The sequence below is a fragment of the Sus scrofa genome, chromosome 2 (genome assembly GCF_054392235.1).
Source record: "Sus scrofa isolate SSC_HxYL_T2T_F1_AM1 chromosome 2, Sscrofa_HxYL_maternal_Yorkshire_Landrace_v2.0, whole genome shotgun sequence".
Taxonomy (NCBI): Eukaryota; Metazoa; Chordata; class Mammalia; order Artiodactyla; family Suidae; genus Sus; species Sus scrofa.
In genome coordinates, this window is record NC_139384.1 from 145441901 (window position 1) to 145468344 (window position 26444).

Genomic DNA, 26444 nt, shown 5'->3' on the forward strand with positions numbered 1-26444 from the left:
ACAATCACAGGGGCATCACACTGAGCAGAGTGAGTGCATGTGAGGGAGATTGATGGGGCCAGTCAGGAGCTTGTGGGTGTGGGGAGGCACAGGGGTGCTTTCCAGCAGTTAAGGCTTGCCTGAGGAATAAGACCAGGCTGTTTACTGAGTTCTGTTATCTGGTAATCAGATGGATTCTTTTAAATGAGAAGGCAAGAAGTGGTACAGATTTCCCCAAAATTGAGTGTTTGTGGGCTTGTGCTAGCAAATCTTAAGGTTTATACCGTGATCCTTAAATTTGCCTTTTCACCTAGAAGAAAAGGTCCAAAATTTCCCTCAGTGTTTCATCTCTTAGAAGAAGCATGCAGTCAGTGTAATTTTTGCATTCATCTATTTTAGGTAACACAGGAAATCAGCAGTGCATTTTCAAGAAAAGCTGATTACCATCTGTTATTAGTAATCATCTGAAACCATCACTGATAATAAGCATTGCCAGTGGCCAGAGACACTTATACTCGATATGAAGAGGGAAGACATCCATTATTTAGAATTTATTAGCCCTTATCCATGCCTTTATAAAAGACGTCAATTACAATTAAGTGATTTTTGGAATATATCATTCAAAGTACAGTGTTTTATCCTACCCTCAGAATGTCCCACTGTCGTTTTTCTCCAAACGTGGAATTTTGCATCTTAAGTTGTATTTCCCCTGAGATTCAATGGAAACAGAACTTTTATACTTTTGCATCCAAGGCAGCCAACTTCCTTTGAGTCTGTTCAGAGCCTGGTCTCTTAAAATCAAGGAGAGCTTGGGGATGAGGGTTTTATCCAAGACTCAGCTTGTGGCCACCATTCTCATTCTTACCTTGGATACAGTAGTTTGATATCAGCAGCCCCTGTAGTATCAAAGCAGGTGGGTTACAGAAACCAATGATAGCTAGTGGCATTTCATAGTCACTTGCAGTGTTTTTAAACCAAATATTTATCAACTCACTATAGCAGTAGTGGTTGACTCATTGTCTGAACTTTAAAAGCTAAAATTTAGGAGGCTGGCTAAAGGAAATTACAGCAGTTTAAAAGTTTTCAGGGTTTCAGGAAATTAGTTTAATCGTCTTAAAGGTTTTATCTAGGAAAAGAGGACTTTTTTCTTTTAAATGTGCAACTCGGACTTGGCAAATTAGGGATTTTGAAATTGTGCTGAGTAATGCAAATCACTATTAGTTTGGAGCGTGATACTCATCATACCATTTCCCTTATACTAGAGGGCTTCCACTGACCTAAATGTAGGAAGACAGGAAATTCTCAGGGTTGTAACTACCAGGGCAGTAGGAAGGAGTATCCAATATAATAATGAATAATAAAACTGGTCTTAGCCAATTTTCTGATGACTTATGTACCTCATAGTTTGGTACAATTTTATATATAAGGATGAGGATAATACTGTTGGAAAATGCCTTTTGTACATACGATCTTTTCTAATGCTTTTTCCAGCTTGGATAATCTTCATGAACTTAATAGTTTTTATCCTCCTTTTGAACTAATTTTTTAATTAGGAAGGCACATAGGTATTTGGCTCTTTTAATTATTATTTTATTCACTGAAATAGCTTGAGACATGGGGAAATCCAGTTCAAGATTTGCCATTGTTCAGGAGTTCACTGGTGGCCTAGTTGTTAAAGGATCCAGTGTTGTCATAGCTGTGGCTTGGATCACTGCTGTGACACAAGTTTGATCCCTGGCCTGGGAACTTCTCCATGCCTTGAGTTTGTCCCCCCCCCCCAAAAAAAAAGATTTGCCATTTTATGTGTGCTTCTAATTTTAAGCATCAGTTCAAATTTTGCAAAATAGTAACTAAACTTCCTCAGTAGCTTGAATCCTCGAAATGATTTAAATATGAAAGAAGTAAGAGCTGGAAAATTCTTTTCCCGCCAAGTGAGGTTTTGGTCTACCTGCTTTCTAATGACTCCACTTCAGGCATTCAGTTCTCTACCAAGTCCTGAGATGATTTTAAAAGTGGCCTCCGGAGTTCCCGTCGTGGCGCAGTGGTTAATGAATCTGCCTAAGAACCATGATGTTGCAGGTTCGATCCCTGCCCTTGTTCAGTGGGTTAAGGATCTGGCATTGCCGTGAGCTGTGGTGCAGGTCACAGACGCAGCTTGGATCCCCCGTTGCTGTGGCTCTGGCGTCGGCCAGTGGCTACAGCTCCGATTTGACCCCTAGCCTGGGAACCTCCATATGCCGCAGGAGCAGCCCAAGAAAAGACCAAAAAAAAAAAAAAAAAATGTGGCCTCAGAGCAGTGTAGCAGCAGAAACCCTGTTCTGGGGAGTGCTGATATGCTTCATTTGTGATATCAAGCTAGAATCCAAATATACTTAGAAAGTAGCTAATTCGGAGGCTTACAGAAGCTTTTTATTAAAGATCCAAGTGTGGAAGCAGTTGGACAGCATAGAACAAAAAGGAAAGTCACATAGAAGTTGCTGGGGCAGAAGCTGTAGTGCAAAGAGAGGCTAAAGGATGGTACCATACAGCGTTCAAAGGAGGTGTCCACGTGAAGAAGGAAGGGGGACGTGGATGAAAATAGCATTGCACTCTACACTAGCAGATAGCCCTCTCGTTTTTTAATAGACTATTTTTTAAAGCAGTTTTTGATTCACAGTAAAATTGGGCAGAAAGTACAGAGATTTCCCATATACCTCTGCTCCCCTCGACCCAACCACAGCCTCCCTCACTGTCGGCACCCCTTACCAGAGTGGTACGTTTGACGAACCTGCATTCCCACATCCTACTCACCCCAAATCTGTAATTCACATTATAGTTCACTTGTGGTGGTGTACATTCTATGGGTTTGCACAAATGTTTAATGACATGTAACTACCGTTATAGTATCATAAGAAACAGTTTCACTGATAAATGTCTTTTTGTCTTTGGGCCTCACCGTGCCTCCTTTCAAACAGTTAATATGTAAGGCCCTTGTCATTTGCGAGGATCACATCCTAAGGCTTTCGTGGATCACCGCAATTATAAATATACCACTAAAACCATCATTTGTCCTCATCAAATGCAATATAGACTGTGACTGAAGTTTTTAAGGAAATCTTTCAGATTCTGAAAGGTATTTAAATATAAGACTGATTTATAAATCACTTTTCTTAGCTCTTAGACCTTTCACTCTCTTTTGGGAATCAGTTTTCACAAAACATACACTTCATATGCGTTAGTATTGTATGCATTTAGCTGAGTGACATGCAAACTCCAGGCACATGGTGGGGCTTGATGCAACTAGCCCACAATAGATTCCAGCCCATGAAATTTACATTTTGCATCAGCAGAATGATAGTTTAGTTTACTAGAGGCCACAGACCTTCAACATCATTCTTAAATGTTAATGACCTATAAAAAATGTAGTAAATTAATCTTCGGGTATGTATATTTCAGTCAGTAGTCGGCTCCCACACGGTTTGTGCGGCATACTCATTCAGAGCTGCTTTTCTTCCACAGCCCACACCTGAGTCAGACTCGCCTTAACTCTTATCTGTATAGCTGTGGTAGTCTTCCCTCCATTATTCCTCTCACTCCGGTTATCCTTCTACCAGGTTAATTTTCTTAAAGCTGGTGGTAGGTGTTCTCTTCTAATTTTAGGAAAGACTACACACATGGCCTTTTCCATTTCTCCTCTCAGTACTCAACATGTTCTAACCAAACTGAACTATTTAAATCCTTTAAGACACCTTGTATTTTACTGTGATGTTTCTTGTCCTTTTGAACATTACCTTCATGAAGCCCTTCCCAAACAGATGTAATTTTTTTCCCTTTGTACACCATAATATCTCATACCACGTAACTCATTTAGGCTTGTGTTACAGATATCTATACTTCTCTACTCCTTTATTTCTGCAGATCACAGAACAGGATTCAAATTGGGACTTAGGTTCATTTCCATGCCAGTGTCTGACGTTTATTCTGCACTTAAGTATTACTACATTGGTGGCATGTTTTCATTTCCTTGGCAGTGCTTTTGCATATATGTACACTATGTATCTTTTTTTGGCTTTATGTGAATACTGTCACACAGTAGGGCTTTTTCTTTTACACTTTACTATGTGAGGAAATCATGTTCACATATGTAAATGCGTCATTTTTAAAAAGTAAGTATGTTGGGTTTTTGTTTTTTGGCTGCACTTGTACCATGCGGAAGTTCCTGGGCCAGGTTCAAACCCAAACCACAGCAGTGGCAACACTGAATCCTTAACCACTAGGCTACCAGGGAGCTCCGTGTATCTCATTACTTTTAATGGCTGCATAGTGTTTCTATAAAATGGATGTTACCTACTTTATTTAACTACTGGTGGACATATTAGGAAACTCTTAAATGCTTGCTGCTACAGATAATTCTGCAGTGTATGTCTTTGCACACTTGTGCAGATATACCAGAAAGATAGCTTCTTAGAAATAGAGTAACTGGGTCAGAGGGTATGTACATTATTAAATTGTTGGTGCCACATCGCCCTTCAGAAACACAAAATATATGTTTCTACCAGTATTGTTATCAAAGTACCCATTTCTTTAGGTCTGCATTTCATATTATCAGCTTTTTAAATTTTTGACAATCTGTTGCACCAAATCATTCTCACTTTAATTTCCCTATTTAATTGGCAAGGACAAATCTGCTTTTCTAAGTGATTTGTACCACTTTTTCATAATAGATTCTGGATGTTAATCCTTTAACACACATTGCAAGTAATTATTCCCAGTCTGTCATTTGACCTTTAACTTGATGTTGTTAACTGTGACTGAATTTTTAGGTAAGCAAATCTTTAGTCTTTATACCTATAACTTCTCAATTTAGAAGGACTTTTCCAATCCTAAGATTATAAAAATGTTTTAATAGTCTCATTTATTTTTAATCTTTTATTTGGATTTTATTTGAAATTTAATGAAAGATGATACAATTTTAATTTTTTTTCTCTTTCCAACACTATTAAAACCTTTTCCATTGATTTAAAATGTCAATTATAAACTAAATTTCTGTGTGTATTTTGTTTTAATTTTTATTCCTGTCCCAGTGCTGTGATTTTATTCATTTGTATCTCTAAAATAAAAGCTTAAGAGTCACATTGCAGGTTTCATTTAAAAAAATCTTGACAGTTTTGTTTGGATCGCATTTAATTTATTGATTACTCAGGGGGAGTGGACACCTTTGCGATATTGAATCTCCCATTTTGGACCCTATAATATGTCTCTCCTGTTTATTCAGGGTTGTTTTGTTTTGTCCTATTATAAAGTTTTCTAGCTTTTTCCTGTAGATTATGTACCTTTTTGTTAGATTTCTCCCTTAGGTATATTTCATATTTTTTCTTGCCACCATGAATAGGATCCATTTTTCTATTATGTTTCTTATTGGGTTTTGCTACTAGACTATGTTTATTTCTGACCATCTTATTGGTCTTAGTAATTTTTAAGTTGATTTCTTACGTTTTCCTGAGTGTGCAGTTAAATCACCTGCATAAACAGTGACAAGTTGTTTTTGTTCCTTTCTTTTATTCTTCTTTTTATTGTCTTGCTCAATTGTTAGGGATTTCTAGGACATTATTTTAAAGTAGCAATAATAAGAGGTATCTTTTTTTGGTTTTGTTTTGTTTTTTCTCTGTTGTTTTTTATTTCCCTCTTAAGTGTAGAGAATATGATTTTGAAAAGGGCACTTTCAACTCCATAAGAATTAGGAATCAATCTCATGGGGCAGTGTTTCCCAAAGTATATTCTGAGAGATACTGATTCCTTGAGAGAGAGGTATCGTTCTCTTATTCTTAGCTTTAGGAGGAACAATTTTTTTTTTTTTTTTTGGTCCTTTTTTTTTTTCCCCAGGGCCACACCTGCGGCATATAGAGGTTCAGCTAGGGGTCAAATCAGAGCTGTAGCTGCCAGTCACAACCACAGCCACAACCACAGCAATCCCAGATCCGATCCATGTCTGTGACCTATACCACAGCTCACATCAACACTGGATCCTTAACGTACTGAGTGAGGCCAGGGATTGAATCTATGTCTTCATTGATCCTAGTTGGGTTCGTTAACCACTGAGTCACAACGGGAACTCCAGGAGGAGTTTTATAAAATTTTATATTTTAATATTAAGTTTGATGTTTACTGTAGCTGATAGTCATTTTGTCTAAGAAAATTTTCCTCTTTGAGGATTGAGGGTTTGGTTTTTTGGTTTTTTTGCCATGCTCATGGCATGTAGAAGTTCCAGGGCCTGGGATCAAACCTGTGTCACAGCTGCGACCCAAGCCATGGCAGTGACAACACAGGATCCTTAACCTGCTCTGCCACAGGGGATCTCCTTATTGAGGATTTTTATCAAAATTTGGCGTTGTAACAAATACTGTTTGATGTTCATTTGAGATAAATTTTTTTCTTTTAATCTGTTAATGCTTTGAATTATCTTAAAATTTTTTTCCTCTTGTACTATTCTTGGTTTCCTGAAATAAACACTATATGGTCATGATATGTTCTTTGTAACAGTCCTAAATTTGATTTTATTTAGAATGTTTGTATCTGTATTCATAAGCACAATAGGTCTATACAATAGGTCTGTACAACAAAAAGAAAGGAAAAATGTTTCTCCTTGTGATGAGGGTGCTAAGGCTCTATTCTCTTAACAACTTCCTATGTGTCATACATCAGTGTAAACTATAGTTATCATGTATACATTGCATCCTAGTACATATTTATCTTACAACTCTAAATTTGTAACTTTTGACTGCCTTCATCCAATTCCCCATTTCCTTACCTCCCCCCTCCACCTCTGGTAATCTCAAATCTAATCTCTTTTTCTATAAATTTGGTGGGGGTTTTTGTTTTTAAATTTCATAGATAAATGAGATCTTACAGTATTGGTCTTTCTCTGTCTTACTTAACATTATGCATTCAAGGTCTATCCAAGTTGTCCTAAATGGTAGAATTCTTTGTTTTTTTACGGCTGAATAATATTCCATTACATGTATGTAGATAGGTACAAAGATAGAGAGATATCACTTATTTTCTTTATCCATTTATCTCATAATAGACACTTAGGTTGTTTCTGTGTCTTAGCTATTGTAAATAAAGCTCTTGTAAATAATCTGAACACAGGGGTGCAGATAACTTTTTAAGTTAGTGTTTTTATTTCCTTCGGATATATTCCCAGAAGTGGAATTGCTAGATCAAATGGTAGTTCTGGTTTTAATTTTTTTAGGAAACTCTATACTGTTTTCCATAATGGTTTTACCAGTTTACAGTCCCACAAACAGTGCACAAGTATTTCCTTTTCTCCACATCCATACCGTCATTTGTTATCTCTTGGTGATGATGGCTGTTCTGATGGATGTGAGGTGATATCTCATTGCAGGGTTTTTTTTATTTATTTATTTTTAATGGCCCCATCTGCAGCAAATGGAAGTTCCCAGGCTAGGGTCAAATCAGAGCTGCAGCTGCAGGCCTACGCATAGCCATAGCCACGCCAAATCTGAGCCACATCTATAACCTATGCCTTCCGGATCCTTAACCCACTGAGTAGTGCCAGGGATCAAACCCACATCCTCATGGAGGCTATGTCAGGTTCTTAACCTGCTGAGCCACAATGGGAACGCCTCGTGGTGGTTTTAATCTGCATTTCTCTAATGACTGTGAATCTCTTTTCATATTACCTGTTGGCCATTCATGTCTTTTTTTGGCAGAATGTCTATTCAAGTCCTTTGCTTACTTTTAAATTGGATTTTTGGGGGTTTTGCTAACAAGTTTTATGAGTTCTTTACATATTTTGGATAGTAACCCTTTATCAAATATATGGTTATCAAGTTTTTTCCCATCCCATCGGTTGTCTTTTCACTTTGTTGTTGGTTTCTTTTGCTGTTCAGAAGCTTCTTACTTCAGTGTGGTCCCCCTTGTTTATTTTTTATTTTGTTGCTTTTGCTTTAGATGTGATTCCAAACAAATCATTACCAAGACCCATGTCAGGGAGCTTTTGTTTTGTTTTCTTCTAGGAGTATTATGGTTTTGGGTTTTATGTTTGTCTTTGATCAATTTAGAGCTCATATTTGTGAGTAGTGTAATGTAGGGATCTGGTTTCATTCTTTTATATATGAATATCCAGTTTGCCGAGCACTATTATGAGAAGACTGTCTTTTCAACATTGGGTATTTTTGGCTCCCTTGTCAAATACTAGTTTACTATATGTTCTTGGGTTAATTTTTGGGTTGTCAGTTGTGTTCTTTTGGTCTATTTTTGTATCAATACTATAGCTTTATAGTATAGCTTGGAATCAGTTAAGTGTGATGCCCCCTGCTTTTTTGTTTTCTCAGGATTTCTTTGGCTGTTTGGCATCTATTACGATTCCATGTTTTAGGAGTGTTTTTTTTTCCATTTCTCTAAAAAATGCCTTTGGATTGCATTGAAACTATAAATCGCTTTGGGTAGTATTAACATTTTAACAGTGTTAATTCTTCCAGTTCATGGGGATATCTTTCCATTTATTTATGTCTTCTTCATTTTCTTTCATCAGGATCTCATAGTTTCCAGTTTTCTTTCACCTCCTAGGTTAAATTTATTCCTAAATACCTTACTGTTTTTGATGCTGTTGTAAATGGGATTGATTTATTTTTCTTTTTTCCAGAAAATTATTAGAATCTCAGTTTTCTTAATGGTAAAATGGGGATAACCAAACTTAGTTCTCAGTATTGTAGTAAGAGTTAAATGAGATAAACTACGATTGTTGAGCATAATTGTACCTCAGATAAGGTGAATGCTCACCACTAGTAGTTACTGTAATCATCCCCTGCTATTTGCACAGTAGGGTTTTGACCTCCATACTGGCAGAGAGATAAGATAGGAAGATAAGTGAATGGTGTAACCAACAGTAGTTGGCATCACCTCTCTCTGCTGTACCCCTTGGTGGGTCTAGAGTCTTCTAAGGACCAGAGCTTTTTCCTGCAGTGTTGTCTCTCAGCAGACCTACCCATGGGCGGGCATGTATACGGGAGCCATGGCCGAGGCTATGTGTGTGCACTTTGAACTCTTGTGCCCCACCTGGAGCTTGTTCCCACAATGGGAGTGCTTATTTATGTTAGTTATGGCATTTTTAAAGAGTCATTTAAAAAAATTAGGATCATAATGTATAAAGCTAAGGATGACATAATTGGCCCCAAGAACATTCAGGGTGGTTTTTTTGTTGTTTTTTGTTTTGTTTTGTTTTGTTTTAGGCAAATACTGAGAAACAGCTCTGTCCTTTCGAAAAAAGTATAAAATCTGAGACTGAGATGTTTAAAGTAGAAAATGGAGACTTGTTGCATTCTCATCAATAAGCAGAATACGGTTTTTTCCAGTCTTTATTACTTCAAAATCCTTCATCTGATATTTAAGATGTATTTATGTTGAGTCATTTCTTTCTCTTTTGCTGGTAAACCAGAAAATCATGAAATGATTCTGCAGAGGCAGTAGCATTACGTTCAGTTTCTTTTTTTGTATGTATCAGATAAGACACTTGCAAATGGAAGTATGTCCGCCTCACATCCTTTGTATGGTAATGGCAGTGATGTTTGCCTTTTTGTTACTGATACAACATTTATTAGTTCATAAACCCACTTCCAAAGAACCTAAGGGCTTTTTGACAAAAGGTGACTATAGTAAGAACAACGTTAGATTTTGTCAGGCTATTTTTGTTTTTACACACATTTCTTCCCTTCTTTTTAGTGTTTAGAAACTACTAGTATGTTAAGAGTGTTGTAGGAAGCAGAGGGGTGCTGTGGTCCAAGAAAGTTGATGCACATATTTGGAGTTAGGATTTCTGAATCTTCACCTAGAAAGGGAAAATAAAAGTTTTGAGATTCAGTTCAGCTTAAGCCTCTATAATACCCTCTCTGAACCAGCACTTCTGGTTGGTAAAAAGCTCACAGATCTGAGGAGTAAAATCATAAGAAGTTTTGACTTTGGTAATAAACCTTAGTAATAACTGAAGAGAAAAAAAGCAGTTCCAGAGATTCACCTCTGTTTTCCCAGAGACTAAGGGACCCTGTACACCTCCCATTCCCTCTTCAACTCAGTGTCATCCATTCAGTAGGTCCTCCTATAAGTGATTCATGTGAGTGTAAATAGTTCTTCCATTAAGCCCAAGAAAAAGTCTTCTAAAAAGTAAAATTTTCACAGTATTTAAGCATTTAAAGAAATGTTTGTCATATCATAGAGCCTGAAAATAGAGAAGGTTAAGGACCCTGGAGCACTAGAACTATATATATGCCTGGCAGCAAGGTTTTGGTTCTTTTTTTTTTTTTTTTCCTAGCTCTTACTGTATTCTATTTTTGCCACTGAGAATAGTGGGGGAGTTATGATGATGTTATTATACATTTTCTATATTTTAATATATGTTATTAAATATTATGTTGTCATTAAAGTGTCAATGGCTTCTTTTCCCAGAGCGATAATGAAATTTCACAGTATGAAAATGGAAGAAATCAACAAAATTATTCGTGACCTCTGGCGAAGTACCTATCGTGGACAAGGTGATTGTGTTTCAGGGGTGCTCTTCCCAAAGCCCTCAGATGATCCCGTCATGCCCGTTACTACCTCTGGACCTCTTTCTGAACACCTCTATGAGATTTTCTAAGAATTCTTATCTTGACAACATCTTCTATCAAGGAAAAAAAGCGCAAAGTTTTCTATCGCACAGCCTGACAGGACTTACAAATTTGGCTATGATGCACATTATATTTAGCTGATGACATAATCAGTTCTGCTGCAGTGCAGATAGGGATAAGACAAAATGCAAAATGCGGTAAGAAAACCATCAGGAGGAAACTCTTCATGGGAAACTAAGAAAGGCATACTGAGATGGAGGGTTGGGGCATCTGGGTGGATTCTGGCCATGAATCTTCATAACTAGAGAAAAAGGTCTCAAACCAGCCTGTATTGCCCCCTGGTAATGTTTGCTTTTAACTTTGGTAACGTTTCCAAATAGCAAAGGGCTGCAGAGTCCAGGTTCCCCTGAAATCTTTTTCTTTCTGTGTCAGATATTGAATACATAGAAATTCGATCTGATGCCGATGAAAATGTATCAGCTTCTGATAAGAGGCGGAATTACAACTACCGAGTGGTGATGCTAAAGGGAGACACAGCCTTGGATATGCGAGGACGGTGCAGTGCTGGACAGAAGGCAGGTATCTCAGTGGGCTAGCCTGTACACAGAGAATTGACAAAGAGAAACCACTGTCAGTACAAGGTAAGCTGCAAGGCTGCCCCTGAATGGTAGGGCACTGTGCCTCACAGCACTCCTTGCTGCCCTGTAAAGTGGATCAGACTCAGCTGCTCTCATCACACTCTCGATTCTGACCAGCATTTCCTGCAATATTATGTAAGGTAGGCTTTTAGAAGAAAGGCCTGAAACATTCACACAGGCTTGCCAAAATGTAGAACAAGAGCTGAGGAGCATTTATTATTTCAAAGTACTCCTCATGAGAATAAGATTACTGGGTTATAAATTATAAGACATACTGCTATTTTTTGTGCTACCAAGAAAGAAAATACTCAGTTGTAAGTTGATTTCAGAGATGTCAAGGGGGTGGGGTAGGGGTGTGTTTTAGAATCGATACCTTTTTTTTTTTTTTAAATAGAGATGTGCCACCTTCTGGGGTTTTTTTGTTTTGCTTTGCTTTTTAGGGCCAAATCTGTGGCATATGGAGTTTCACAGGCTAGGGGTCAAATCGGAGCTACAGCAGCCAGCCTACACCACAGCCACAGCAACATCGGATCTGAACCGTGTCTGCGACCTACACACGGCAATGCCAGATCCTTAACCTGCTGAGCGAGGCCAGGGATCGAACCTGCAACCTCATGGTTCCTAGTCGGATTCATTTCCGCTGCGCCACAATGGGAACTCCTAGAATCAGTGACTGTTAGCAAACCAGATCCTCAACTGAGCCAGATAAGGCATTATAATGAATAAGAGTCTCATTGAGAAAGCAGCCTCATCACAGGACTGAGTTCCCACCACCATTCCCAAAGAAGAGTCTGCTAGAGCCAAAGGCTGTGATACCCACGGGTGCCTCTGCCAGCCTCCCAGTGCGCACACACACAAACACAAGGACTCAGCGCTGGGCCAGGCCACTAAGCTTTATAGGAAACTCTGGGAGACATCCCAGGTTGGATACATAGAACATAGAGGAATCAAGTTTGCAAGAGTTGAGAAAGTGGGACCTGCATCCTTGGGGAACAAAGCTAGGTACTTACACTGTGTACAGGTTTGTACCAAAGATGTTACACATTTTTGAGCTTCCACCTTTCACATTAGAAGCAGAAAATTATACTGGATGACACCTCTGGACCCCTGGTTTTCTTAAAATTTTATAGTTCTAGATAGAAATGGATACTCACATTATCTGAGTTATTTTCATAAAAATGTTTTCAGTTTTTGCTTGAAGACACTCCATGCATGTATGTATTTTGTGGTCAGCCCAGGCAGCTGATATCAATTTATAAGGCATCTGCAGATTATTATCTTAATCATAGTCTGCAAAAATGACAAATTTGTGATCTATAATCAGTATCCGCTACTTATATTGGTGACTTTTTGCTGTAATTATGTGAATGAGAAAGTACTTTGAAACATGCCTGTTTGAATTAAAAACACTTTCTGAACAAAAGCAGACTTCCTATAGCTACTGTAAATTATTAAAATTAATTAACAGAACTTCCTTGGTGTTGGGGGACAAAATAGACAATGGTTTGGTAGAGGTTAGCCAGGAGCTCCATTCATAGTCCCCTTTGACTGGGTAGTGGTAGAGGTGGCAGCAGGAGGGCAGTGCCAATCCTCCAAGGGTCAAACTATGGTCCTGGCATCATCAATCTGTGAGCATGCCCTGTGCATCAAAGACAAGCTGTAAACTGCTCTGAAATCACTCGTTCTCACTTACTGATGCTACTTCCCTCACAAATTCCAGAGGTAGAGGGATGTCACAGCTCACACAGAAGTAGTCCTTCACTCTTAATTCTGTATCCCTGGTACCTTCAGATGGCTTTAGCTGCAGTATGAGTGTTTTAGTATTAGGTTTCTATTAACCACAGACATGACTCATGTTTTTGGTTGCCTGAATTTCCTATAGTCTAGCTTAAATAAAACCATACTTCTGTACTCCTGATACTCTGACCTAGGAATTTTCTCCCTCCCTCCCCCTTTCTCCCTCAAAAGCATACACACAGAACATGGGGATTTAAAAATATCTCTGAGATAAAGGTGCCTGTGAAGCTCTGGGAAAAATGTATTATGCCCAAGGTTTCTAACAAATCTCATTATCGGGAAAATAAAATAGCCAGGTCATATTTTTGGTTTGGGGTTTTTGGGTTTTTTTTTTTTTTTTTTTTTTTTTTTTTTTTGTCTTTTTAGGGTCGCACCTGTGGCATATGGAGGCTCCTGGGCTAGCAGTCGAATTGGAGCTGTAAGCATTGGCCTATGCCACAGCCACACCAACACCAAATCCAAGCCGTGTCTGCAACCTGCACCATAATTCATGGCAATGTCAGATCCTTAACCCACTGAGGGAAGCCAGGGATCAAACACACATCCTCATGGACACTAGTCAGATTCGTTTCCGCTGAGCTATGGAAGGAACTCTCAGGTCATGAATTTTTAAGGTTGTCAATCTTATGCCATTATTATTATTAATTACAGATAAATGGTAATGCATTTCTATTTCAGGTCTGTAATTTGAAGTTTTATTATAGCTGATATGAAGTATGGGGGGGGGGCTGTAGATCAGTACTGCTTTTGGCATTTTATTTCATTGCAAATGATGGTTCATCTTCCGGAAAGACATGAGAGTCTGGTCACAATGCCAGGCTTTCCCAACCAAAAGAGCAGCGATTTACCTAAGGTCAGTGAACCTGTGACATTACCCCTTCTTCTCCCTTCTAAAGACATTATGTCTTCCTAAGGTGAATGAGAAAAACATCTGTGCAGTATAGCTCAACTGTGGTGCTTTTTTCCAGGTATTAGCTTCACTCATCATTCGCCTAGCCCTGGCTGAAACATTCTGCTTAAACTGTGGCATTCTAGCCTTGGATGAGCCAACAACAAATCTTGACCGTGAAAATATCGAATCTCTTGCACATGCTCTGGTTGAGTAAGTATCTCAAATTTTGGATCAAGTTATGATAGTTTTTAAAGTAAAATTAAGGGAGATCTGTGGTATAAACCCTCTCTCTGTAGATTTGTCTTCTTTGGGGAAAATGGTTTTACCAGACCTTAGGCTTTACCTTGATAATAATTCTTCAGATGCTTATAAAAAGAACTGTGTGGTGAACAGCTGTCCCAGACATATCCTGCATCTCCCCAAGAGTGTTGATAGGGAAACCCAGGGTGAGGGTTTCCTGGCTTGATACGATTTTCCTGTAAACCTGCCATAGGGGCCCACATGTGATGGACAGGATTTAGCATGCCCTGCTAAAGCATTTCTAGGTGGTATCCCTAGGTTTTAGACTGCCTCCCCAGCTTTTCACATCTCTAAGGAATGACAGCTCTTATTCAAAAAGTACACTAGTGGTGAATTAGAATCTAGAGGACAAAATTGCATACATCTTTTACAACAATTCACTTGTGGTGGACGCAGGCTCAAGGGATAGGCAGTCCTTGCTTAAGGACTGTGTTGGCAGAAGAAAGGCACTTTCCCTGAGGTAGAGGAGCTATTATGGGCACTCCTTGCTCCAAACTGACCTCTTTGCCATAGAAAATGTTTCTTGTCTGATAGCAGAGATGGGGCCAGAGGGAGAACTGAGTAGCCTCATTGCCACCTTTCTCCAGCCATCTCTCAGTAGTCCCATGTGACCAAGTAAGGGCTAGTGCTTTTGAAACTTAGTGCAACCTAAGACTAGTGCATCTATCTCTAAGCAAGAGATAAGTAAGTGGTTAGTTAACAGACTGAAACTTGACTTTGTCTCGTAGCTAGTTACCTCCACATACAGATAATGAGCAAAAATGTTCTCAGTACACCCACTCAAGTCCTCTGTGTGTCATACCAATGATGCATCTAGTGACTGGTGGTGACAGAATTCTAAGTAGACCCAGCTCCTAAGAAGGCATTGGGGCTTGCAATGTTATTCCCCTTGCCTGTAGTCTGTCTTTTTTTTTTTTTTTTTTAATATAATTTTCTTCCAGAGAAAACTAGTAAGAGGTCAAGAAAACCCCAAGCAAAGGAGTAAGTCAGACTCCTAAAATTGAGCAGCATAAACATAAATGAAAACTCAGTAAAACATTTCCACCTGCTTTAAGAAGAAACTAGATCAGGTATTCTCACCAGTGTCTAAGCCACACCTAAGAGAAGAGCCATGCATCCCCACGGTCTGGAGAGAAGAGACTGCCACGGGCTGGCCTGAGGCCTGGATCCACCTCCCCCCTCCCCCTGCCACTTCCTGCAAGGCTATCAGAGGCCCTGATACTCACACAGCACAGGAAAAGCCCAGTCATCACACGGAGCACACATTTCTGTGGCCGACAGGGTCCTCAGTGGCTTTTTGAAATAAAGGAAAGGTTATGTATGCTCTTTGGTAATAAAATGTTATATTGTTTCAGGATAATAAAAAGTCGCTCACAGCAGCGTAACTTCCAGCTTCTGGTAATCACTCATGATGAAGATTTTGTGGAACTCTTAGGGCGTTCTGAATATGTGGAAAAATTCTACAGGATTAAGAAGAATATTGATCAGTGCTCAGAGATTGTAAAATGCAGTGTTAGTTCCCTAGGATCTTATGTGCATTAAAAGCATTCGAGATTAAATGCTCAAAATGCAGTCCTAAGGCAACTTATTTCTGGTATTGAGTCAATATGAAAATTTGTACTTTCAAATGAGCCCTGTGTCTGGAGTTCTCAATGTGTGAAAGCTTCTAAAATCATTAAAATTGTTTTGCTTGATATTTGGATTGATTGCCTGAACTTCATCCCCCTCCAAGCAGCCTCTGACAGGCCTGCGGCGGGGCTCAACAGCAACACAGTTGGACTCAGCTTCTCTGCTTCCCTCCCAGAACTAATGAAGGATTCTTTGGGACCTGAAGCTATTTACCTTTCACTTCTCAAAGCATTAGTTAGAAGCAGGTTCTCTGCCTAGATACTTTAATCATTTGGGCATTTTAAAAAAAATAAGTGTTAAAAAGTGTTACCTCTAAATTTATTTCTTTGGATGTGGTTTTAAAAACTGGATTATCCATATTAATATCTGAAGATCACAAGAAATGATTAAATATTAATATTTGGCTTTGCTCTTAACTTTATACATCTGGGCAAGTGACCTTTCCCTCTCTGGGCCTCAGTTTCCCCAACTAAAATTTGCAGTACTCAAGTGGGGGCTTCAGGGTTTGAAAAGAACCTCAAGTAATTACTAATTCTGTACCCACCATCTTCCCTTCCCATATATCCCTACTGGGGAGTCATACCAATCTGAGCTCTCTTTAGAGAGAGGAAGTTCCCCATTGTGAAGATCTACCTTTGAAAAGCTCTGCCCAAGAGCAAGGCCTCCCTTCACTTGGGGCCTGACCTTCCTTCATAAAGGAGTCTGTAACTTTCCTGTATGTCTGTGCTGTTTATCATCTCAGCCTCATCATCAATGTTAATTGCTCTCCAAGTATGCTTTCAGGTGTAGAGGGGAAGCAGAGTTTGCTCAAAGTAAAGACCAGCTCCTTATGGGGTCCAAAGAGACTTGGAAGAACAGATCTCATTTTTATTCCAGATGTTTTTTTCTAATAAGAGCTCAATCATAACCTTTCCCTGGAATTTGCAGCTGACAACTTGAAGCCTTGTACAAGCATTCTACACAGAATGCTACCAAATCATGCACTTTTGGATTAGACTTTGTGGACCTTCATCATTCAGAGTCTGTCAGTCATGTGTATGGCCATACTGCCCTGGATGTGGCCCATCTCAGAGTCTATCAGTCATGTGGCACAACCACTTTTGTGGCTATCTGCAGATCTAACACGCATATGAGAAGACAGCCTTTCTCAACCGGTGTCTAGAAGAGAATTAGGCCTTAATGTCCTAAGGTATCTGTGACAGGCTGAATAATGGCCTCCAAAGACACTGAAGTTCTAATCTCTCGAACCTGTGAGTGTTACCTTTTATGGCAAAGGGGACTTTGCAGATGTGATTAAAGCTAAAGAGCTTGAGATGGTGGAATTTATCTGGTGGGCCTAAATGTAATATAAGTATCCTGGAAAGGAGGAAGCAAGGAGGCACAGAGAGGGTGGCAGCACAAGAGGAAAGGCAGGATGTTGACAGATGCAGAGATTGGAGCGAGCACTCTGAAGGTAGAGGAAGGGCTGTGAGCCAAGAAATACAAGCAACCACTAGAGGCTGAGAACAGCAGAGAAACAGATTCTTCCCTCAGCACCTCTAAAAAGAACTAGCCCCGGTGACACCTTGACTTTTAGCCCAGTAAACTGACTTTGGATTTTTGCCCTTCAGAAGTATATAAGATTACTTGTTTAAAGCTGCTTGGTCTATGCTTATTTGTTACAGCAGTAATAGGAAACAAATACAGTACTCATTGTATGTAATCAATTTCTGTGCATCTAGTATGATACTAGTTATGTATTATCCTTGAGAGGATTGGGGGGGGGCAAGTTACTGAAATCATTCTCTGTGTTCCGTGGCTCACATAAAAAACGCTGGTTGAGAAAATCTGGTCTAAACCCTCACCCAAACATTGGATGAAATAGCCAAGCAGCAGGCTACCACTTCAGCCATGCTTTCTGTCCATCGACTGACAATGTTCAGTCATCCTAATTAGCTTTTAAAAACTGAAATTACCCATATTAACCAAAACCAGCATGAAATCAACAAAAGTACCATGAGAAAAAAAGACCAGTCTCACTCAGCACAGACAGGAATTTGTAAATTAAGAACAAATCAATTTCAGTCATCTACTAAAATAAGACAAGATGGCAGGATAGGACTTGTACTCCTCTGATGAAAACATGAAAATTACAACTAACTGTTGAACAACCATCAACAAAAAGACTGGACCCTACCAAAAAAGATATTCTATATCCAAAAACAAAGAAGCCCCAACAAGGAGGGGCACTTTCACAATTTAATCAAATCCCATACCTGCTGGGTGGGTGACTCACAAGCTGGAAAATATCACACAGGTTCTCCCGTAGGAGTGAGAGTTCTGAGCCCCCTAGGGGTCTGGCATCAGCAGGAGGAGCCCCCAGAACAGGTGGCATTGAAGGCCAGTAGGGCTTGAGTACTGGAGCTCCACAGGACTGGGGAAAGCTGTGGCTCACTGTGAGGTCAAGGACCCTGGCGGCAGAGAACCCAGGGAGTATTCATCAATGTGAGCTCTCCTGGAGGTTGCCATTTCTGGCTCCATCCAACAGCCTGGGCCTCCAGTGCTGGGATACCTCAGTCTGAGCAACCAACAGGGTGGGAACACAGCCCCACCCATCAACAGACAGGCTGCCCAAAGTCCTGAGCCCAGAGCCACATGTCAACACACCCCTTGACACAGACCTGCTCACCAGAAGGACAAGACCCAGCTTCACCCACTAGTGGGCAGGCATCAGCCCCTCCCACCAGGAAGCCTGCCTAAGCCCCTGGATCAACCTCATCCACCAGAGGGCAGACACCAGAAGCAAGAAGAACTACAATACTGCAGCCTGTGGAACAGAAACCACAAACAAAGGCAAAATTATAAATGGCAGAGAAGTATGTTCCAGACGAAGGAACAAGATAAAATCCCAGAAGAACGACTAAGTAAAGAGATAGGCAATCTGCCTGAAAAAGAATTCAGGGTAAAGGTGATTCAAGATCTCTTAAGAAGAATGGAAGCACAGACAGAGAAGATAACAAGAAATGTTTGACAAAGAGCTAGAAGATTTAAAGAAGAAACAGATATGAACAATACAATAACTGGAATGAAAAATACATTAGAAGGAATCAAAAGAATAAATGAGGCAGAAGAATGAGTAAGTGAACTGGAAAATGGATTGGTGGAAATCACTGTTGAGGAAGAGTAACAAAAAGAATGAAAAGACGTAAATAGTCTAAGAGACCTCTGGGACAATACTAAACTCACTAACACTCACATTATAGGGCTCCCACAAGAAGAAGAGAGAAAGGGCTGGAGAAAATATTTGAAGAGCTAATAGCCAAAAACTTCCCTAACACTGGAAAGGAAACATTCAAGTCTACGAAGTATAGAGAAGCTCATACAGGATAAACCCAAGGAGGGACATACTGAGACCCATATTAGTCAAATTGACAAAACTTTAAAGACAAAGAAAATAGTAAAATCAACAAGGGAAAAGGAACAACTAACATACAAATGAATCCCCATAATATTATCAGCTGATTTTTCCACAGAAACTGTGGGCCAGAAGGGAGTAGCGTGATGCATTTAAAACGATGAAAGGGGAAAACCTACAACCAAGAATACTTTATCCAACAAGGCTTTCATTCAGACTTGATGGAAAAATCAAAGCTTTACAGATGAGCAAAAGCCAAGGGAAATCAGCACCACCAAACCAGCCGTACAACAAATGCTAAAGAACCTCTGTAGGTGGAAAAGAAAAGGCCACAACTAGGAACAAGAAAATTATGAATGGCAAAGCTCACCAGTAGATGCAAACATGTGTAAGTCAGGAAATCATCCACACACAAATTATGGTATCAAAACCAGCAATCTTGAAAAGAAGAGAGAACACATGCAGGAAATACATTTGAAATTAAGAGACCAGAAACTTAAAACAATCTTTTTGTTTTTTTGGCCGTGCTTGTGGCACACAGAAGTTCCCAGGCCAGGATTTGAACCCACGCCACAACAGTGACCACGCTGGGTTCTTAACATGCTGAGACACCAGGGAACTCCAAAATAATCATATGTATATAGACTCCTATGTCAAAACCTCATGATAACTGCAAATCAAAGAGAAAAAGCAGTCAAACCACATCACTAAAACTAGTCATTCAGATCACAAGAGAACAAAAGGGGAAGAGAAGAGCTACAAAAACTAATCCAAAACAATTAACAAAATGGTAATAAACATACATATCAATAATTACCTCAGATGTAAATGGATTCAATGCTCCAACCAAAAGATAGAAGCAGCTGAATGGATACAAAAACAAGACCCATATATATACCGTCTACAAGTGACCCACTTCAGTGATAGGGACATTTATAGACTGAAAGGAAGGGGATGGAAAAAGGTATTCCATGCAAACGGAAATCGAAAGAAGGCTGGAGGAGCAATACTCAGACAAAATAGGCTTTAAAATAGAGACTGTTCCAAGAAACAAAGAAGGGCACTATATAATGATCAAAGGATCAATCCAAGAAGATAAAACAATTGTAAATAGATAGGCACCGAGCATACAAGCAGCTTAATGTATAGGCACATGCTAACAGCCATAAAGGAGAGATCAGCAGTAACGCAGTAATAGTAGGGGAATTTAACACCCCACTTATATATACATCAGTGGGGATATCTGGACAGAAAAGCAGTAAGTAAATACAGGCTTTAAATGACCCATTAGGCCAGATGGACTTTGGGGTACTTAGAGAACATTCCATCTGAAAGCAGCAGAATACACATTCATCTCAAGTGTACATGGAACATTCTCCAGAACAGACCACATGCTGGGCCACAGTAACTTTAAGAAAACTGAAATCATATCAAGCATCTTTTCTGACCAAAACACCTACAAGGAAAAAAACTGTTTTAAAAAAAAGCCTAAACAATATGCTACTAAACAACCAACAGATTACTGAAGAAATCAAAGATGAACTTAAAAAAAAAAAAAACAAAAAAAACCTAGGGACAAATGAAAATGATAGACACCTAACAGTAACCAGTACTTGATAAAAATTCAACATCTCCTAGCTTTAGTATTCTTTTAGTGTTATTTGCCATAAATTAAAAATTAACAGCTATCCTAATAGCAAAAGATGAAATATAGCAAAAAATGAAGTATTTTTCATTAAATTAAAAAAACAGGTTAACTTCTATCAACATTATTTTTGAAAGCTCTAGCCATTGCCACAAGAAAGGACAAACAAGGTGATAAAGCATAAATACAGCAATGAAACAAAGTTACTTACAAATTAAGGCAGACTTCCCATTTCAAGCCTGGCTTTCCCTGAGGATATTATGGCTCCCCTCCCAGCCCTTATGAGAGTGGTTGCTTTCTCTCCCATTTTCCTTGATTAGTGGGTTTGGAGGTGGAATAGGTGCCCTTTTTGCTTTTCATTGCTGCTTCTACATCATGCTCCAGTAGCCACTCCCCCCCCCCCCAACACACACACGGGGTGAATAGGCATCCCAAGATGAGCCAGACTCACAGGCTAAGTCCTAGTACCACCCCTGACTAGCTTCACCCCTTACTAGTTTTGGGACCTTGGGCATACCATTTACCCTCTTTTCCTCCTGTTTCCTTACTTATACAAGTAGATGAACTGGTACCCATCTTGTATACTGTTATGAGGAGTAACTGACTAAAAACTGCTTAGAACTGCGTGGCACATAAATGCTATATGTGTATTCAAGAAAAACATCATCAGTTTATTCTTTCATATTGAAGTTACCTTCAGCCACTAGCTTGGTCACTCTTGCTTATCCATTGACAGTGTTAGCTCCCTGTTAAATATTATTCTCCCACACTAATTTCATAATCATTGGTGATTTCAGAATCCAAATGATGGTCTAATACAACCCCCCTGGTCTCTCAGCTCCTTGCTCTTTCCTCAGGGGAGGAGACACTCACTCCATAATCTACTCCAGAGTCCAGTCCTTGAACAACAGCAACCACAACCCTCCCTATCTCCATTCTAAGCATCTCACTCTCCAACAACTCCTGGAATCTTCACGATTCTCTCCTGGGGTCTCCCAACTCCAGCAATTTTTCGAGCCCACCAGGATTTCAGTTCATTGATTTTACCACTCTTTCAGTTCTTCACTTCCCTCATGTGCCTATACGTCTCTCTTTATACAGCTTAAATGCCAGCTTAAATGCCATGGTCTTTCCTTCTGTCACTGTCTTGCATAGGTCCTCAACTGTCTTGCCCCTCCTCTGTCCTCAAACTTTTCTCAAAGTCCCCAACCCTGGTTAAAGAGGATTCTGCCTTCTCCATGCCCTTGCAGTTTCCTTTGCCGGATTCACATGTCCCTGACCTTTTGGCGTTGGCCTGCTTTAGTGCTGTCCGCATCTCTAGCTCTTTTGTTTGCAGACTCACTTCTTTGGTGACCTCATCCCGTTTCATAGCTTTAAAACTATTCTCTTAGTTTGAGTTCTCCCAGAAACAGAACCTGAATCAGTGATTCAAATAAAAGTAAACACTAGGAGATAAGGAATTATGTCATGAAGGCAGCCAAGAAATAGTATGTTCTTGAACCAGCTCCCATAGTAGGCAATTTGGAGTTTAATCCCACAGGGAGACTGTGGGAAGTTTGGCAAAATAATATGCCTCAGAATTATCCCACCTGAGCCACAAAAGAGCTGGGGTATTTATATCCCAACTCCCGAGAGTCATTAACTGAGTGCTATTCCAGGGCACGTTAGCTACTGGCTTGCCAAGTGCATCTTCCACAGAGCTGCCTTCCACAGTTTAAAAAAAAAAAAAAAAGTAAGAAAAAGCCCTTTGACAGTGACATAGGTACGAGAAGAAGTAGGCTGGAGCACACTGGAAGTTCTTAGGACCCAGGGCGAACTCCTTTAACAATCTTGTAGATGCTGACTCCTCAAATGCGTCTCCAGTCCAAACTCATTTTAACTCCTGATTCATATTCAGCTGCCTACTGGATATCTGATTGCACTTGAATATCTAACAGACATCTGAAACTTACAACAACCAAAATAGTCTTTTCCCCAGAACCTCCACCTCCCACAGGCTTTCGCCTAATGACAACTCCATTTCTCTTCTTCCAATTGCTGAGGAAAAAAATCTTGGCATCATCCTTCATTTTTCTTTTTTTTTTTTTTTTTTTGTCTTTTTGCTATTTCTTGGGCCACTTCCACGGCATATGGAGGTTCCCAGGCTAGGGGTTGAATCGGAGCTGTAGCCACCAGCCTATGCCAGAGCCACAGCAACTAGGGATCCGAGCCGCGTGTGCAACCTACACCACAGCTCACGGCAACGCCGGATCCTTAACCCACTGAGCAAGTCCAGGGACCGAACCCGCAACCTCATGGTTCCTAGTCAGATTCGTTAACCACTGCGCCACGACGGGAGCTCCCCATTTTTCCATTTATCTCATATCCCACATCCTATCCATCAGCTTAACAGTATGAATTCAACTTTCCTTTTTTTTTTTTTTTTGTCTTTTTTGCTATTTCTTGGGCCGCTCCAGTGGCATATGGAGGTTCCCAGGCTAGGGGTCGAATCAGAGCTGTAGCCTCCGGCCTACACCAGAGCCACAGCAACGCGGGATCCGAGCCACGTCTGCAACCTACACCACAGCTCACGGCAACGCCGGATCGTTAACCCACTGAGCAAGCCCAGGGATGGAACCCGAAACCTCATGGTTCCTAGTCAGATTCGTTAACCACTGAGCCACGACGGGAACTCCTGAATTCACCTTTCAAAGTATATCCAGCATCTGACGATGCCTCACTGTTGAACTGTCAATGCTCTTGGTCCAAGCCACCACCATCTCTAACCCAAATAATCTGAGTAATGACCTAACTGCTCTCACTTGATGTGGTCCTGACCCTCACAGTCTGTTCTCAACACAGCAGTCTGTCACCTTTTCAACTGTAAATCAAATAAATGTGTCTTCCACAGGCATGTGGATTAGCATTCTAAACCCACTTTACATACTATCATCAAACAATATATACATATACGGTAGATAATAAGAACTGAGTTTGTCACTGTTAGAAAAAGATGACTGCATTCAGGAAAGGGGAAGGTCTATAGTGTTGGACTGAATCTGAGTTATCAGTGTAGATTTATGGTTTTGGTTGGTAAAGGGCTTCTACTTCCTTTAAGGGTGTAAAGGGAGGGAAAAGAGGGAAGTAGATAGAGAATGAGCGAAGATGTAAGGACTGCCAAAATCTGCTCCTCCATAAAAGCAATGAAAACACTGGCCCAAACTCAAACTTTTTCAGAACTTTGGAAATTAACTAAAGACAACAAGCCAAGGATTGTTTGTTCAAGACAAATAGTTAAATCTCTGTGAGAAAAACCAGTGGCATTTTAACTTGACCTAAACCCACTCCCTTTCCCCATCTTTGGTATCTTTGAAGGCCAAAAGCCCTACAACTACAGTACCTGTGAAAGCAACAACCACTGGGGAAAGGAGAGTGGATACAGAGTTCCCCAAAATCTTCGGTCTGGCAGCTCACTGAAAATCTCCATCCTCAGGGCTTGCTTTATTTAACCCAACTCCCACTCGATCTGCAAACAGCCCTACCTGCTGCAGGCAGTTAGTGGTGAATGGTTAACACTGCAGCTGCCTGAGGCAGCATTACTAACTGGGGGTCAAAAAGAGAGTAACCAAAAAACTTAGATATAGGGAAAGGAGATGACCATGGGAGTTTTCACAAGCCTGAGCATACTCCTAGGAGCCTAAATGTTCATGTGTAGGTCAGATGTGTGCACACTTGGGGAAGACCCAAGACATCCCTAAGTTCTGACTTCTTGTTGACCTTGAAACTACTCATGCAAGAAGTGAAGGGGAAGGCCCGGATGTAAATCACCTGCTGCAGCATTGAAGCCATGACTGAACAAACTCACAAAGCCCTTCAACAAATCTTGGAAATTTATTAAAGTTTAAGGCCTTAAGAGAAATCTTTGTGCAATCATCAGTATACCACTAAGCGGAGACTTCGGTGACCACACATGAGAAAGAATACAGCTTTACAAAATTAGTCCAGGAAAATCACCAAACAGCAACAGTTACAAATCCTAGGGAGAAGGTAATCTGATTATCAGAGTTAACACATTATATTACTTTAAATGTCCATTTTCCAACAAGAAATTGTAAAACATGCAACAAAACAGGAATATATGCCTCATACACAGGGGGAGAAAAAGCAATCAAAAGAAACTATCCGTGAGGAAATCCAGGTAAATACTTTAAATCAGCTTTTATAAATATGTTCAAGGAGTTAAAGAAAATTATGTCTCAAGAATTAAAGGAAAGTATGAGAATGATGTCTCACCAACTATCATTAAGGAAACAGATTATTTTTTAAAGAACTAACTAGAAATTATGGAGTTCAAAAATACATTAGCTGAAATAAAAATTCACTAAAGGAGCTAAACAGCAGGGGGTTTTTTAATGACTTTTATTTTTTCCATTATAGTTGGTTTATAGTCCAAAGAGCAGTTTTAAACTGAAAGAAAGAATCAGTGAACTTGAAAACAGCTCAACTGATTATCCAGTCTGAGCAATAGAATGAAAAGTAAATAGAAAGTCAGAGACCTATGAGACAACTGTCAAGGCAACTCTCAAGCATACTAGCATACCAAGCACACCAAGTTTAACAGGAATTTTAGAGGGAGCAAAGAGAAAGGGCAGAAAGAATGTTTGAGAAACTAGTGGCCAAAAACTTCTGAAATTTTATGATAAACATTAATCTTCATAGCCAAAGAAACTGAACAAATTCCAAGTAGAATAAACTCAAAGACCCACAGCTAACTTCACACTCAACACTGGAAATCTGAAAGCTTTTCCTCTAAGATTAGCAAAACAAGGGTGACCACCACTCTTGCCCCTTTTAGTCAACATAGTATTGGAAGTCCAAATCAGATAAGGAGATGTGAAACTGTCACTATTTGCATATAACATATATTAATAGAAAACCCTAAACACCAAAAAACAAACAAACGTGTTAGAACAAATAAATCAATAAAGTTACAGGATACAAAAGCAACATACAAAAATCTGTTCCATTTTTATATACTAACAACGAACTATCAGAGAAATTAAGACAACAACCAATTTTACAATTACAATAGAAAAGAATAAAATACCTAGAAAAAAATTTAACCAAGGAAGTGAAAGACCTTTACATTGAAAACTATAGGACAATGATGAAAGAAAAATGAAGATGATCCAAATAAATGAGAGAATATCCCATGCTCATGCATTGGAAGAATTAATATTAAAATGTTCATACTATCCAGAGCAACCACAGATTCAGTGCAATCCCTGTCAAAATTCCAATGGCATTTTTCATAGCAATAGAACTAACAATCCTACAATCTGTTTGGAATCATGAAAAATCATTACTAGTCAAAACAATATTGAGAAAGAAAAACAAGGCTGGAAGCACCATGCTCCCTGATCTCAAACTATGTTACAAAGCTAGAGTAATCAAAATTAGTATGGTACTGACATAAAAAGCAGACGCATCAATTAATGGAACAGAGTAGAGAGCCCAGAAAAAAACCCAAGCATATCATCAATTAATTTATAAAAGGAGCCAAGAATACACAATGGGGGAAGGACAG

General features: G+C 39.6%; 2 protein-coding genes across 4 annotated transcripts in view; one reads left to right on the plus strand and one right to left on the minus strand.

The window, feature by feature from the left end:
• Positions 1 to 15906, plus strand: part of RAD50 (RAD50 double strand break repair protein) — a 94735-nt gene extending 78829 nt beyond the window's left edge. For both annotated transcript variants that reach the window (XR_014838759.1, XM_003354274.5), the window contains 4 exons: positions 10423 to 10508; positions 11016 to 11158; positions 13987 to 14120; positions 15566 to 15906. Coding sequence is in view for 1 of the 2 variants with exons in the window: in XM_003354274.5 (XP_003354322.2) it covers positions 10423 to 10508; positions 11016 to 11158; positions 13987 to 14120; positions 15566 to 15752 (550 nt within the window). In the remaining variant the exon portion in view is untranslated. The remainder of the gene's footprint in view (positions 1 to 10422; positions 10509 to 11015; positions 11159 to 13986; positions 14121 to 15565) is intronic.
• The window catches only part of KIF3A (kinesin family member 3A), a 137497-nt gene continuing 120373 nt past the window's right edge, over positions 9321 to 26444 (minus strand). The window contains exon 17 of one of the 2 annotated variants that reach the window (XM_085014525.1): positions 9321 to 9808. In XM_085014525.1, coding sequence (XP_084870651.1) covers positions 9805 to 9808 — 4 coding nt within the window. In that variant the 3' untranslated portion in view covers positions 9321 to 9804. The remainder of the gene's footprint in view (positions 9809 to 26444) is intronic. The other variant, XM_085014524.1, reaches the window with a different exon arrangement.